Raw genomic sequence first — 15863 nt, 5'->3', positions numbered from 1 at the left:
TTTTCTTGTCCTGTTGTGCCCGGTACATTTTCAGGCCTCGTGTGGTAGTTGAATTCTCACATCTGATATAACCAGCAGAGTGGACGTGATTGGCTATGGCAACTGTGGCGTATAAAATGTCGTCGCATCACTAATCATCCCACTCACATCCGGCAATTGGCCATTGCTCCGCTCAGCCTCCAGAATGGCCATGAGTTCCATTTGCTGCTGGGAACTCAGGCTCTGCATGGCATAATTGCCCGGTGCACCAGGATGACCGCCTGCTACCGCCCCTATTCCCGAAGAGCCAGAAGGGTCGTACGGGCCTGGTGGGGGGAAAGATTGCCCCATGTAACGACTATACTCGTGGCCGAAGGAGGCTAGGTATGGAAGATCGTCGTAGTTCATGTTGGGGGAGCCCGTTATGCCAGGTATAACTCCCGGTATGAGAGGTGCGGCTGTCCACGCACCACTAGCATCTGCACCGGTCGTTGCTGGGAAGGAATGTGTCTCGAAACCAGGCAGACTATAGTGCATGGAAGCAGCGTCCATACTGGGAAGTGATGAGTGGGTGGTCGTAGGGATATACTGTTGTTGCAGATTGGCCATTGGCTGTGTTGTTGTAGGGAGCATCTCTGGCTGAGAATGGAATGGTTGCTGCGCCGAATGATCGATGTAGCCAGCCGTGGCGGTTTTGAAGCTGTGATTATTTGTTGCGGCGTGCACGCTATGGATGGATTGGGGGGATTGGGCACCGTATATTGATGTGTTTGTTGTACTGGCTGGGCTGTTCGCAAACTGTGACGCGGCAGCCGAGTTCAATTCTTGGGTCGCTGTAGAGGAGACGTAGTCCGATTGCGATGCGGGCGATTCCTTACTATCGACTTCGTACGCCTTGAGACAGCCAAACACGAGGTTCTCGTAGAGTTGTTGAGCAGAGCGCACGCCCGGCCAGCGGTCGGCGCAGAGTTCGATCGCTCTGAGCGCGTCCCGAATGTGCTTCTGGACCTCTTCCAAGGGATGTTGCTGTCGAATACCAGGATAGGATAGGCACCAGAGTACCGTGTTGAGCGCCATAAAGATGGCTTGGGTAAAGATCCAAGTAATATCGATCAAATTTCCTTCCACCTGGCGTTTCTGGAGCATGATGTTGAAAGTCGCTGCTGAGTAGCATTGCTGAGCGGCGTGAAGAGACGGGCAGGGAATTTGCGGTGATGGTCGATACATAAAGACCATCATTGTGTTTTTGCGACCAATGAACCAGGCCTCGCTCAGTCCGGATCCCTCGTCGTTTTTGGGGCAATCACGAACCCAATTGTCAATCTTGGTCAGCATCTGGTGAAACCACGGGTCTTGGTCGTGCACCGGTGCCTCTCGCTTCTTGAGATACAGTGTCCGTCGGATCTCGGCCTGGAGGAGTCTCATCTTGAAGAAATGTATCGAGATACATTTTTTCATGATTGGATGGTGGCCGGGAAGCAGGCCGTCTGCACTGATATATTTATCGTCGCAAAGCTCAAAAAAGCCGACGTTGATGTTATCCACAGTTACGCCGAATGCGCTTGGTCTTCCAAGACTGTGGGCAAGGCCGTACTCCATGGATGTTATGATCCAAAACAACCGCCGTCGCATGTCCAACTCAAGGCAATTGGGCCGGCCGCCGGAAGGTGGTCGACCGATCGTCTCTTCTTCGCACAGCCCCAGCTCTTGACACAGTTTTGCCGCGATACCTACCACCCAGTATGCCGCGGTTCGGGTAGGGGTGAGCAATGAATATTGGGCGATGAGTGCGAAGCATTGGAGTGTTGACAGATCCATCTTCTGGACGGCGTCTGTCAAAAATGGCAGCGCAGCCAGATAGTAGCTGTCGGCAAGTCCAGCGTATTGCTTGTCCAGCTTTTGCATGCTAATTGCAACAACGAGACGGACCTGGAAATTCAGAGTCGGGTCCTTTGAGCCATCGTAAACAGCCTGGAGCTCTTTAAGAAAAGAGGGTTCGTGGAGAAGCGGGAGCATGTATTGGGCTTTGACCATGTAAATCTGGACAAGGCGATCCATGAGATCACGGGTTGGGAGATCTGGGGCGGCGACCGAACTGATGAGAGGGTACACTTTCGACGTAGGCTTGCTGCTTTCGGACTCAAACTTGTCTTTAATCTCTTGAGCGGCATGCTGTGGTACGACGTCCTTGATTGTCCTCCGGGTCGAATTCTGTTTTGCGAACTCCATAACAAACCGAGTGATGGCAATACCACTTGAGGGGCCCAGGAATCGGCTTTCGTCTTTGTCACTGAACTTGACCAGACCAGCGCCACGCGCCATTGCCTCGTGGTCGGGTTCATACTCCTCCTCTTTCTGCAATGCCTTTAGTTCTTCATTGAGCCGGCGCACGGTATCCTGAAGGGAGGTGATGTAAGTCCGAGGAATTGTTCTATTCTTGGTCGAGTCATAGTATTCGCAGTGGGCGTTGCTCCTTTCACAAGGCTCACACCGGGGGAGCGCGGGGTCACAACGAGTCTTCCTCTGCGACAAGTCAGTACGGACTATCCCAGGAGACCTGACAGGACAATAAGAAGGCTCACTTGTCTGCATCGCACGCAGGCAGTCACCGTGTGGTGGACCTTATCCCGAGTTCCAGCCGTCCCCGGCGAGTCAGCCATGGTCGCATTTTCGTTTTCTGCCATCAATTCAGGGAGCCGACAGCAAAGGGTCGACGATCAAGCTGCTATGGGTGGTGAGAGCTGTCTGCCAGTGGACGTCGATTTCCATTCCTCATCATGTGTGCGCGGCCTTCCAGTGATAAAATAGAGCCTGGTAAGTTTGCTCATGATCAGATGTTGGACAGTGCGTTAGATGAGGCCAGACTCCATTGGATTGCGTTGAGAGAGTTTGGGCACAGGGTTACCACCTAGTGGAAAACTGGTGAGCCTGTCAGCAGTGAGAGGCGGTTTTGAGCAAGGCAGAGACCACCCTGCCCGCCTGGTAAAGATCCAGCTTCTAGGGCCAGATGTAACGGTCGGCCATAGATCTTGACGAACTGGAAGTCTCAGTCACCTGCCAAATGGATTTGACTCCTCTGCAGCTCAGATTGAAGAATCGACACCGAGCTGAAATGCAAAAGCTGAAGGGCACAGCACACAGCCAAGAAGGATCCCCGGGACGCCTATTCGCCCGGTGGGTGCTTAGGGTGTTGCGAGCATTTTACCTGTCATGCCTGAGTTTGGGAGAAGGCTGCTAGGGCCTCTTTGCGGTCCAGGCGTTCAGGGATCCTCCTCGGCTGAAGCTTAATGGGGGTTGATCTCTGGATGGCTTCGCCTATTGGGCGGGGAACAGGTGCCAGCGGTCGCCAGAGACCCCCAGCGGCCACCAAATGAGGGGCCTCCTTAGCCCCCAATGATAGAGGGTCAATGCCCACTGAGTGCCCACCAACCCCTCAATGGATGAGCCCTTGACCGAGATCATCAACCTTGCTGATAGTCAGACAACCAGACAAATTAATCGCTGTCACCAACCACAACGGAAGACGACTTCAACATCTGCAACCCAGCTCAAGCCGGTCGTGAATCAGGCTGTCGAATCAATTGTTGTGATCAATTGACCTTTGCGGAATCACCGCATCGTTCCTCCCCCCTTCACCACCACCATCGAGGACGCACTGCTCAGCCTGCGGCTGATAACCATATCGTCACCGACTCGGTGCCAACAACTTGTCTTTGTCAAATAGCCCACGGCGCCCCCAAAACATACCGAACAGAAATGCGTTGCCTGTAACCTCTGAAGCCCTTCATTCAACCATGACGAAGACCGAGTCCATCGAGGCGCTCTTGGCGCCATCCTTGCGAGTGTCCAGGCCCGTTGCTGCGTGCGCAAGATGCCGCTCTGCCAAAATCAAATGCGATGGGAAATTGCCCGCTTGTTCTGCTTGTGAGCGAGCCGGCAAAGCAACCAGTTGCACAAGCGCCAATGATGAATTTGCTCGGGGCAAAGAAAGAAGCTATGTTGCAGCGCTGGAAGCTGCCGCTCAGCGGTTACAGAAAAAGATCAATGCTGCTCGAGCAGAGGCTAGCAGCCATCGGTCGCCGTCCGCCACTCAGTTGACGACAGGGCGGCCACCTCAGCGACGAAAGATCAGTGGAGCTCGCCGGAAAGAGGCCTCCGATGTCGACGAGTTGGTCAGTGACTTTGGTTTCCTCACAGTCAATGCGACATCGCGCGATTTTCATGGATTTACGTCGAGCATGTCATTTGCAAAGCTCCTCCTTTCAGCAGCGGCAAGAGAAGAACTGCCACCTCTTGAATCGAGAGGATTGCCTCCACGATATGCCATTACTCCCATGATCAATCAATATCTGGAAAACGTATACGCGCTGTTCCCCTTCTTCTCCGAGACAGACCTGATGTCAAGCTTGTCTCGCATCTACCATGAGTCTTCGGCAATTCCAAATGTTGCGCCGTTGGACGTGTGGTATGTGCGACTGATTCTGGCCATTGCGTACGCCTCGAACTCGCAGCGGAGAGGGGACGAGAACGACAAGACAGCGCTCCAACATATGTCAGCGGCCCGAGGACTAGCTGGTTATGTTCTCCATCCTGGATCGATTGCTGGAGTACAAGCTCTCCTCCTGCTGGTACAGTATTCACTGGTAGACCCGGCACACTATGATCCCTGGTATCTCGTCGGCATGGCGGCCCGCCTCATGGTTGATCTCGGACTGCACTGCGAGCCCTCTCTGGAGACGAAGATCAGCAAGGATGCATTGGACCTGCGGCGACGGATATTTCACTGTGTGTACGCTCTGGACCGTCTCGTCAGCATGTCCCTGGATCGGCCATTCTCCTTCACCGACGATTCCGCGTCTGAGGTGCCTTTACCAGAATCAGCGTCGGATCCATCCTCCAATCGCGTATTCCAGCATTCAATTAAACCATGCCTCTATTTGTTCGACATCCGCCGCGTTCAGTCAACCTTCTATCAGAGCACAAGATGGTCTTCTCGATCTCAGTGGCCTCTAGCCACAGCGGCTACCTATGCCAGTTCGGTGTCGAATGATATCCACGCTTGGTATTCCACGATTCCATCGACACTATCGCAACGTCATCTGATGCTTTTCAACCTCGAAAGGCTGTATTGTCAAATCCTGGTAGTTTCGCCCAACCAACGTGTTCCCCCGACCAGTCTGACAGATCTCAACAAAGAACTGGTGTTCGAATACTCGGCTCAGTATGCCGATCTTCTGCAGCCCATCACACAGGATGTCGGCTGGCATGCGTACCTAACCTATGCCGACATTTGCCGAGCAAAATACGTAGGAAAGAAGTTTGTGGATGTCATGTGGTCGGATTTTGATCGCCTCATCAAGACGACGCATGCTATCCGTGAAGGCTCGCCTCTGGCCAACAATGTGCCTCTGGACAATGGTCAACGGGCGACCATCTGCCTGCGGAAGATCATTGAAATTCTCGACTTTGCACGGCATCGCTGGTCAATGCCGGCAATGAGAGAACAGTTCGAGCAGGAATCGGCTGTTCTCTTCTCACGACTGAAGACCAGGCAGATGGAGATGGGCACTGCGCAGTATTCCAGCACTGTCAATGTCAATGCTCCAACGGGCACCAACATAGGATACGGCAGTATGGCGAGCAACATCTATCCAGCTACAAATGCCTATCAGTATGAGGGCGCAACCATGACTCAACTCCCGAGTCCTCCAATCAAACATGACCCCGTCCAATCCGATATGCAGCAACAACCGATGCTAACGCCACCTGAAGACTACCACATGCCCTCCCTGTATTCCATGCCGCAAGGGTCGCTGCCTCGGCGGAGCTATGAGTTTTACGGAGGTCGCAGCTAAAACGCAGCATTGATCTCGATGTATGAGAAGTTACATCAGGCAGCATTGCCTAGGAGTAGTGTGGGATGCATCCTGTCGCGTGCCTCATGCGCAGTCGGTCAGAGATCACCAGAGAACCAAAGATATGCCAGCCGTTCCAGGACGGACTTTATCCCAACCACAACATTGTCTCCCCTATTAGAATTCGAATACCAGGGCTCAAGAAACCTAGATCCGCCGAGCACGACCAAAGAGGGTGTCAGCTCCCGTGAAGGAGGGCAGGCACCGAAGTCATCTGAGAGCACCACGAAGCCCACGTGTATTCCATGGTTCTGCTAATTGGCCTTGGAGCAGCTTCACCGCACAGTCAGAGTTTTGGGGGTCGCAGGAACACAGTGCCGACGTGATCATCAGAAGGAAGCCAGCTGCAAGACCAAGCGAAGTTTGTCACACATATTCAGAGCACATGCACAGTCCTAAGCTCCCGCCAGCGATATTTATATGTTCTTCTAAGCCTCCGAGGACTGCTGCTCACCCAGTTCTGATCCGGTACTGCCCAGCGTTCATGCGCGAAAAGGGCTCGCTAGGCTTTCTGCAACGCCACATCACCCAGTGCCCAGCGCCCGGCTATTTTACCTCCGGAATCTCGCACCTGTGTGCCTGGCCATCGCGCACATCGCGGGGACATCGAGGGGCTCGTTAGGCTCACTAGGCCGTTACAGGGGCGGTTGGTCCAATTAGGCTCGCCCAGGGCAGTCGCCTGCATCCGCCGGAGCCTTGGATTCCAGCCAGTTGCACCGAGCCCCCATTCGCCGGATGACGTGGGTTTACCTCAAACCCTGAGCCCAATTTTCGAGGACCTTTACCTGCGCATGCGTCTTTGCACGTCAATTACCTCATATTACAGGGGATTTCTTTTCGCTTGCAAGATTTATCCGCACGTAATACATCGGCGCTTCATTTTGGTTACTCTGATGAAGTCTGCTTGCTTGACCGGGTCAAGTCCATGTGGCCTCGACTAACATTTCAGCCATGGTTCGCCTTGCCCGCTGCTTGTGGCTGTTCGCAGCGCTCGTAGCGGCAGCGCCTCCCAATATCCCTTGGAAAGATGATGCTTCACAGCAAGTGGTTGGCAGACCATCGACGCCGAAATCGCAGCCTGCACCCAGAAAGCTCCGGGGTAGATTCCTACACATCACAGGTACTGTAGCTGCGACCCTCTGACAGACCTGGTGACGCTGACCTTTCCCACAGATATCCATCCCGACCCCTTCTACAAGCCTCATTCCGATCCAGAACAGAATTGTCATTCAGGCCATGGCAGCGCCGGATATTATGGAGCAGAAGTGACGGACTGCGATACACCTATAAGCTTGGTGAATGCCACATTTCGATGGATCGAGGCCAACCTGAAGGACGAAATCGATTTTGTCGTCTGGACCGGCGACTCCGCCCGTCACGACAACGACGAGCGCCAACCCCGGTCAGATAAACAGGTGCTCAAGCTCAACCAATTTATTGTGGACAAGTTCGTGGAGGCGTTCGGCAAACCGGATAACAAAGACGACCCGGACCCAACCAACGATTTCGTCGTTCCCATCGTTCCCACCTTTGGAAACAATGACATTCTCCCGCACAACATCTTCACCTCTGGGCCCAACAAGTGGACACGGTCCTATCTGGACGTCTGGGACCGGTTTATCCCACAGGCACAACGTCATTCATTTGCAAGAGGTGGCTGGTTCTTCACCGAAGTTATACCCAATAGACTGGCGGTCTTTAGCCTCAACACACTATACTTTTTCGAGTCAAACTCGGCGGTCGATGGCTGCAACCCGAAGTCAGAGCCGGGGTACGAGCACATGGAGTGGCTCCGGATTCAACTACAGTTCCTCCGCGACCGGGGCATGAAGGCCATCCTGATAGGCCATGTGCCACCGGCCAGGACCGAGAGCAAACAGAATTGGGACGAAAGCTGCTATCACAAGTTCACTTTGTGGATGAGACAGTATCGAGATGTGATTGTCACATCGATATTTGGACATATGAACATCGACCATTTTATGTTCCAGGACGTGAAGGACTTGCCTTACAAGTTCAATATTAAGGGCGTCGATGACGGGCCTAGCAAAATCGAGCGCCTCGAGTCATCACCCAATGACACCTTCTCCATCGCCGCTAAAGCTCAGTACTTGAATGAATTGAGATCAGGCTGGTCCGCACTACCCAAACCGCCGGCGGGACATTCATACCTGTCTTTGGATGATGCGGACATTCCAGGTGACACTGTCGATGCTGGAAAGAAGAATGAGCTTGCAAAGTTTCTTGAGGCCATTGGTGGACCATGGGCTGAGAGGTACAGTATGTCTTTAGTGTCTCCAAGCGTCGTTCCCAACTTCTTTCCCACTCTTCGGGTTATCGAGTACAACATCACAGGGCTGGAGAATGAACACCCAGCCGAGGGGGCGATTGGTGAACCTGCGGCCGAGCACCACATGAATGGCTCGGCGGATTTGGAAGTGATCTCCGAAGAGGCAGGTGAAGATGAGTCTGGCGCGGACGTTGAATCGGAAGACGATGTCCACGATCTTAAGAAAAAGAAGAAAGGCAAAAAGAAGAAGAAGAAGAAGAAGAAGAAAGGGCCGCAGAAACCCAAATTCCCAGTGCCGAAACCACCATCCAAGTCGTCTCCTCCTGGTCCGGCTTACTCTCCGCAGTCACTGTCTCTCCTGTCGTTCACGCAATATTACGCCAATCTAACCAGGGTTCACGAGCTGATGCACGCCGACAAGTCGTCGAAAAAAGACCGTTACAAGCACTTCCATTATTCTCTGGAGTACACCACAAATAACGACAGCGCATATCGGATGGAAGAGTTGACAGTACGCTCGATGCTGGATCTGGCGGAGAAAATGGGACGGGACAGCCTGAATTTGAGCGATACCGACACCGAGCATGTCGAGAAAGACGCGGATTCCTCCAAGAAAGGCGGCGACAACAAAACAAAGCGTCGTAAGAATCATTTGTGGAAGGTGTTCATCAAGCGGGCTTTTGTGCATACGAAACCGGACGATGAGATTGATCAGCAGTTTGGATGAATGTTCGGTTTGGGTGACTTTCAGGCATTGCCAAAGATTTGTCCCTTCTTCATGTACGATCAGTCAGATTATGGGTCAGCGACGCTGCTGTTTTCGAATTGGACACGGGGTATGCAGGGATGTATGACACTCGGACAGGATAAAGACTTGATGACTTTACGACACGGGGAAGAATGCGGTTCTATTTTACAGCCGCAGTCGGGGGCGTATACATAAGATATACCGGATACTGGATCTTCTTGTATAAGAAATCCATATAACTTATGAAGAGCGACGCTGCGGGGTATTGCGAGATGCATAATACTGAACAGAGTAATCTTCCAAAAGAGATTCTTTCTGTCAGTTTCTGAGCCACTTATTTGACGTCCATCCATGCCTCAGGCTTGCTTGAGCTCCATTTCAATTTCTTTCCGAGAAATGTGAGGACTTGTGAGAGGATGACTCCCCTCTAGAGGCATTTTAATTCTAGCAGGTCACTAACCTCATCCCGACGACCAGAAACCCAGCAGGACGTCCTGCCACCAGTCTCTCCCACCACATATTGACGTCTGAGACACACACACGCACACACACGCACACAAATGTCGGCTGCGTCTCCCCCTACGGCGGACTCAACTTTGGCCGACCATCCAAGCCTCCAACCTGCATTTCATCTCACCATCGCCATTAGTCTTAGCACACCCGTCGGTTCGCTCTCGCGAGGGACACCTTTAACTGTGGTTCCACTCGTGTCAGGCACCTTTGTGAGCGAGCCGGGGTTTCCCATTACGGTGGCCGCGAGGTTGAGGGGGCAGGGCACGGACCATGTGCATACTGATCCAGATGGAGGACGGATGCGATTGAGGAGTGACTTGGTTGTTGAGTGAGTTGTCCGATCTATGGAATCTGTGTGAGAGAGAGAGTCGACCTGCCTTTTACACCGACAGAGCTTGAGCAAGGCGAGGACAAGCTGACTGGCGGCAATGAGACAACGCCAGAGATCAGAATAGAGAGGTCGGTCTCTCCCTCGGGTGGTCCATCATTTGGGTCCATGCCAAAAAAAAGCAGATTACAGGCCTATAGCTGACCACGAGGTCTGGCAGACTATACATATCCACTATACCGGCATCGTGGACATCACGAAAGAAATGCGTCGAATCATGGGGAACAGCGAGCATTCCCGATCCACGGAATTTGGCAATGCCTGTGCGTCTCAAAGCCCCCCGAGTCTGCCATTTCTTTCTCCTTTCTTGATTCGACCCCCTGTGAATTGAGAGTGTGATGCTGACATGGGCACCCTCCGGGGTCGCCCATTCTGGAAGTCATACAGGTGTCGTTCGAGACAGGATCGATGCGGTACAAGGCTCTGGAGCAAGCGCTCTTTGTCGGTTCCGGGAGGTTTATTGTCCAAGGAGGCGGGCTCTCCGTTGAGTATCGCATCAGTAAAGTGTGTAAAGGTCCAGGATCTGCTGGGGAGGCCGGTGGCGGGGACGCTGGGAGAGAGGGAGCAAGTCAAGAGGCCTGAAGGCACTCTGTGTCCAGTTATAACTGTTTACTTTAGATATCAGGATAGCCAGGTGAATCAATCATGCAAGCAACGGTGTTGTTTCGTCAGCGGCTGCCCCTCCATCACCGTCACCAGTATCCCTCCCTCGCTGTGCCTGTATATCCGCAGCATCCGTAGGAGTCGTCGAAGTATCCTTTCTCTGCCCTCTCCTCCACCTCCACCAGCCCTGCTTTCTCGCCCTCCACTTCCTCCGGGCCCATCTCCCGACCCTCAAGCCGGTCCAGATCAAGCACAACCCCATCAACGTCGCCAGCACCGCGACCACCACGCTCACAAACGTCATGCTCGAGCACCGACAGCCGAACGGCCGGGCGCGCATCTCCCACCGCTCCCGCCACGCCAAGGGGCAGATCTCGGCGGACTTGAGGGGCGAGAGGATGCCGAACGGGTACGAGTAGATGGTGTTGGGGACACAGGTCTGGGACGTGGCGCACCACGAGCAAGGGTAGGGGTTTGATGCAGACAAGCATGACGGGCAATGTGGCTGGATCCAGCAGTGGAAGAAGAGGTCGAGATCGTTGCCCGGGATGTTGGAGGTGTTGATGTTGCCGAGGGCGGCGACGAGGCGTGGTGGGAGTCGGAAGGTGATGTCGTCCATCTTATTTTCTTTATTCGAGCTGCCCTGGTTCAGCAGCCGTGGGAACACGATCGGGCCACTGTCGAAAGTCTCTTAACCTCTGAACCACGATGTCGACGCCGAGGGAGAGGAACGTCAGCTTTTCAGTTCTCGTTTTCGGGCTGGTTCGTACGACAAGCGAAGCCACGTCGCTACAGAATACCAGCCACTCGTCGCGTTTCACGCCGGGAAACTCACCGACTCAGCCTCATCTAACGACTACCGCTGCTCAATCACTTGTCCCTGCACTCAAAGCCTCACCCTTTCTTCCTGTTGGCATTGTGGTCGTTTCCCATTCACTTGTCATGTCAACGAACAGACTAAATGGGTTGCTCTGAAGCTCATCACCTAGAATGACCTTCAGCACATCTCAGCCTGTTGGCGACATAGGCCGCTTGAGGCTACCTTCAGTCGCTCTCTCACCATGGCAATGGATTCTGGCACCATCGCTGCTGTTGCGGCCCTGGTTGTCTCGGTAATCGCCATGATAGTGGCATGCGCACAGGCTATCCAACAATATGTCATCACGGGCCAGCTAATTCGCATCTGCGATGGCGTGGTCTATGGCAAAATGCCTGGGCAAGGCAGACGAGTCTGGGAATACTCCCAATTTCGCTTTCGAGTGGTCTATTCGATGCCACAAGTTGGCCTGAGGCCGAGCCTGTGGTTCGACATGCTCCCGCAGCAGCAATCATATTATTCCAAGGGGCATCTCCCGCTTCCAGATCTGCGTCACAGAGCCCACAGGCGAGTCGATAACAGCTTCTCTTATGCTTTGGGCTACCTGCCCCGTCCACGGATGCGGTCCGAATACTCAGCTACCCCAGGAGAAGCGTCGTGGGTATCATTCTGTCGAGTGGCCCAACATGCAAGCGAGAGTGATCTTTTCTACGATCTGATCGATTGCGATGCGGATCGCTGTCCTTCCGATCTTCCAGCTGTTCCTATGCAAGTTTCATTACGAGACGCCGCTGTCATCGCCATCATGGCCGGCATGAGGTGCACCTATGCCTCGTTTGAAAAGAAGTCGCTGTCCATGAGTGGTTCAGGAGGAACCATCACATCGTCCTGGCATCCACTACTAGGTGCCACCATCCATTTTGCACCGCGCAACTACAATGCGCTGTCGGACAATGACGCTCGCATGGACGAGATCCTGGGCCTGCGAATCGGCCGTGGCAGTATCAGCTCGGCCTGGATGGCGCGAATGTCGGATATTATCATAATTGCCGGACGCCAGTATGATTCGCACGACAGGAGGTCGTACGAGGAGTTTGAAGGACACACTTGGATTACCCTATCCAGAAGTCGCGCCATGGTGAAAGCTTCAATGTACAGTCCACTACGCCAGGCCCATTCTCCAGTGCGCACGTATCGATTGCGGTCGATATCCCCTGGCCGCGACTTTAGGCCTCGTGGAAGGAGCAGGGCGTCAACTCGGTCCAGGTCCCGTCAAAGCGTCACCTCCAGGGCTGATGGCCCAATCATTCTACCACCTGAACCAGCGGCAGGAGCCGCAGGGGAAGCCTTCGAAGTTGGGATCCGGCCAAGTAAGAATGACGGCAACTGGACGTTTGAGTCTGAAGTCAGTGCATCGACATCCGTCTCCGGCGATATCCCTCAACACAAAAATGTCCCCCAACATTTGTATCAGAGTGAAGGGACCGCTACGCCACCAATCGATTCTCGTTATAAGCGTGCCGTGGCGTTCTTGCGCACTCGTTTCAGTTCTGTGCATGCCGTAATGTTGAGACGTGAACCTGCAGCTGATCTAGAAAACGACGGCATGACCGGCATTCCAGCGATGACCACTGCGCACACCCAAAGCGCCGGCAACAGGCAAGCTGACAAGCATGGACGACGCAGATCAAGGAGCATTCCCGCGAAAAATCAGCCGCAACATGCTGGAGTAGGCCATGCAGGTGGTCATCTTCGACCGCGCAGGGCCGTGCGTACAGGGTTAGATGGACAGGGTTTACAAGATTACATCACCGAGAAAAGGGCGCGTCCCGTTGGTGTTGATTCTACCGTGCATGGGCAGCTGTTACTACCCTGGCGACCCGAAGCCGAGGAAAGCTCTGGCCTTCCCGATCAACAAGGGGAACCAGAAGACTGGATACAATCAGTCCACCAATTGCATCTAGATCAGACGCTCTTTGCCATTCATAAATGGCGAATGATGCTCGACAAAAGACGACAGCTTCGCGAAGAGTCGAGCACGCAAGACGATTGGGAGGTAGAGAGCCTGCAGACCTATCGCTCGGCATCGGTTCCGTCAAGCAGGGCTACTACTCCTCCCTCGAGAAGAGATTCTCGCTCAGGATCGAGAGAAAGCAGGGGGAGTACACACCGAAGTGGGACCTTGAGTCCAAGGGGCGATCTCGAGCCAGAAGCAAGAGGTCGAGTCAGGACGCCAAAAATGGTGGGAGAGTTGAGATATCAATCTCCCAGCCCTCTTTCTCTCCATCGCAGCACCGGCCGCGGATCTGTGTCTGATGAAGCTCGTCGCGTTGCCTACGGGGACGAACCTATCGATCCAGTTGGCGACATGACTAGGACAGGACCGTCTGAGGAAGAGCCTGAAATCAAGTGTGATCCGTCGATTCAGCTTAGAGAGAATCAGACTGATCGGAATCACGACGACGAGACTACGAATTCCACACCGTCGCATTCCTCCTCGAAGAAACAGCAGGTGAAGAAACCTAGGAGGGTGCAGATCCTCCTTCCCGGCCACCCAGACGACCCTGAATCTGAAATTGCCAGCATTGCGACCACCAGCAATGCGAGTGAACGGAACAGTTCTGTAGAGAGAGCCCGCCCACGTGTTGGGTCATTGAAGAGAAGTGATACCCGAGGCGGAGACCTACCGAGAGTCGCCGGTGGTGTTGATGAGAGCCGGCTGGGTGATCAGGGCGCAGAGAACATACGTCCAGCACCGGTACCAGTCAAGCCCATCCTCAAAGCACCCAAACAACACTTTCCTGAAGACGAGTATCCTGTCCGAGAAGGCGTTGCAACACTGAGGGATCTCACCAAAGACGGGATCCCAGCTGGTGCACGATGGACGAAGATCAAGCGCGCCCTTGTGAACCCGGAAGCATTGGAAAGATGCCGGGAGAGATTCGAGGAACGAGATGACAGTGTCATTGTCCTGCGGGTGCTTTCCAAGAAGGAGATCATCAAGTTGGCGCAGTTGACCCAGGAGATCAGGGAAGCGCGAGAGCAGCAGTGGCATCCAGATAGGCTGACCGAGTCTCCAGCTTCAATGTCTGACAGCGAGGACGAATTTCATCGCTACCAGACCGCAGACGCACCTTCTCATGCAGCACCTCGACAAGGACGACGAACAGCCTCATCATCCAGAGGCTCGTCACCAAGCCCCCACAGCCGTCTGACATCCCCGGCCGTTTCTATTCCACCGACTCCGACTTCTGACAGGAACAGCTTCATCTCCCAGCCAGGACCCCGTCGGCGTCGCGCATCTACTCGATCCGATATCTCGGTGAGGGAGAGTCTAGAGAGCGACAGTGACGACCTGCAGAGACCCCGATCGCGAAGCACGGGTCGGCGATCGATATTCGACGATGAACTGGCTCCCACAAGCAGACCTAGTACGGGGTTTGACACGAACCCGCAACCCGAGGAGAAGCCTTCGCCAGGCCTGGTCGACTGGTTCTGGTTATCGCAAGCAGACGTCCTCCCAGGGTATTGTGCCACCCCCTGGCAACGCCACTTCTCTGAGTCGACCTGTTTCGGCGCGATCATGACGATGCTAGTGGCGCTGGAATACTACTACGCGGACGTGTCGACCCTCCGCTATGTGGAGAAACAAGCGCACTGCGAACAGTGGATTCGCCAGGGAAGAAGTACGTACCCCAGCTACGCCATCAACGCCATGGGCGGCGTGGTGGTTTCGCGAAAGTACCCGCGGGTCAAATTCGACTGTCTGTCGACCCCGATCCCCCCAATCGAGCTCTTGGACTCCTACAGATACCAGGTCACCCGCTCGGGCTTTGAAGGGTCGTCCCGGAGTGTGATGGAGCGGCTGGGCGAGTTGATGTGTCTGGACTCCTGGCTGTCGCTCTGCGGGCGGCTGCCCGAGATCTACGACGGCAGCAACGACATGCTCCGCAGCACGCCGGCGCTGGTGCAGAAGATCATGACCGACTTCGACTTCGTCTTCTCGCGCCTGAACCGCACCCCGGCCGAGGGGGGCCTGCAGATCATCCAGGAGGTGGCCGAGTCGATCGTGCACACGCTGGAGCAGGAGTCGCTGTCAGAGGTGGAACAGCTCTTTGCCGTGGTGGCGATCCTGCGAACGGCCAAGATGGCCCTGTGTGTGATCTACGGGCCGGGGACGGCTCAGTTGAGAGATATCTTGGTGAACGATGTCCAGGTCTATCTTGTATGAGCCAACCACCCCGGGGGGATAGGGGAAGATTAGTCCGCCACAGCACCTGAAGCAAGAAAGAAGAAAGCTATTGTGGCCAGGAGCTAGGACGAATATCAGCAGCGATATAATGCCCCTGGATTCTCTGCATATGGCCTATACATATCTGCTGCAGGTGTTTCAAGGATCAGAAGGGCGTGTTGGTACTTGAATCAGTTATGACTGGGAGTCCCCGGCATTGCGGACTCGGGTCAAGGATATCAGACCGTATATATGTAACGAAGACGCGTTTCGTTTGCCAGTATTCTCCGTATATACCGGATATGTAGCTATATCTATAGCTATTACAAAGCTTACCCAACGCCCAGATGCGTATATGCGTAAATGCGTGACATCCATC

General features: G+C 54.1%; 5 protein-coding genes across 5 annotated transcripts; 3 read left to right on the top strand and 2 right to left on the bottom strand.

The window, feature by feature from the left end:
* Positions 1 to 93: 93 nt before the first annotated feature.
* AYL99_11366 (hypothetical protein) lies at positions 94 to 2639 on the bottom strand (the record flags this gene model as incomplete). Its single annotated transcript, XM_018842872.1, has 2 exons — positions 94 to 2502; positions 2562 to 2639. 2 exons carry the CDS (start codon positions 2637 to 2639, stop codon positions 94 to 96), a joined length of 2487 nt encoding a protein of 828 aa, XP_018687632.1.
* A 1134-nt stretch (positions 2640 to 3773) lies between these two features.
* Positions 3774 to 5834, top strand: AYL99_11365 (hypothetical protein; the record flags this gene model as incomplete). Its single annotated transcript, XM_018842871.1, has 1 exon — positions 3774 to 5834. The coding sequence occupies one exon, from the start codon at positions 3774 to 3776 to the stop codon at positions 5832 to 5834; it is 2061 nt and encodes a 686-aa protein (XP_018687631.1).
* A 1011-nt stretch (positions 5835 to 6845) lies between these two features.
* Positions 6846 to 8911, top strand: AYL99_11364 (hypothetical protein; the record flags this gene model as incomplete). Its single annotated transcript, XM_018842870.1, has 2 exons — positions 6846 to 7014; positions 7068 to 8911. 2 exons carry the CDS (start codon positions 6846 to 6848, stop codon positions 8909 to 8911), a joined length of 2013 nt encoding a protein of 670 aa, XP_018687630.1.
* Positions 8912 to 10476: 1565 nt separating this feature from the next.
* AYL99_11363 (hypothetical protein) lies at positions 10477 to 11055 on the bottom strand (the record flags this gene model as incomplete). The annotated part of the gene is made up of 1 exon (XM_018842869.1): positions 10477 to 11055. The coding sequence occupies one exon, from the start codon at positions 11053 to 11055 to the stop codon at positions 10477 to 10479; it is 579 nt and encodes a 192-aa protein (XP_018687629.1).
* A 442-nt stretch (positions 11056 to 11497) lies between these two features.
* AYL99_11362 (hypothetical protein) lies at positions 11498 to 15484 on the top strand (the record flags this gene model as incomplete). The annotated part of the gene is made up of 1 exon (XM_018842868.1): positions 11498 to 15484. One exon carries the CDS (start codon positions 11498 to 11500, stop codon positions 15482 to 15484), a length of 3987 nt encoding a protein of 1328 aa, XP_018687628.1.
* Between the last annotated feature and the right edge of the window lie 379 nt (positions 15485 to 15863).

This window comes from Fonsecaea erecta (genome assembly GCF_001651985.1).
Source record: "Fonsecaea erecta strain CBS 125763 chromosome Unknown Scaff14, whole genome shotgun sequence".
NCBI lineage: Eukaryota > Fungi > Ascomycota > Eurotiomycetes > Chaetothyriales > Herpotrichiellaceae > Fonsecaea > Fonsecaea erecta.
Note: the sequence above shows the minus strand (reverse complement) of the source record. Positions and strands in the feature narration are given on the sequence as shown.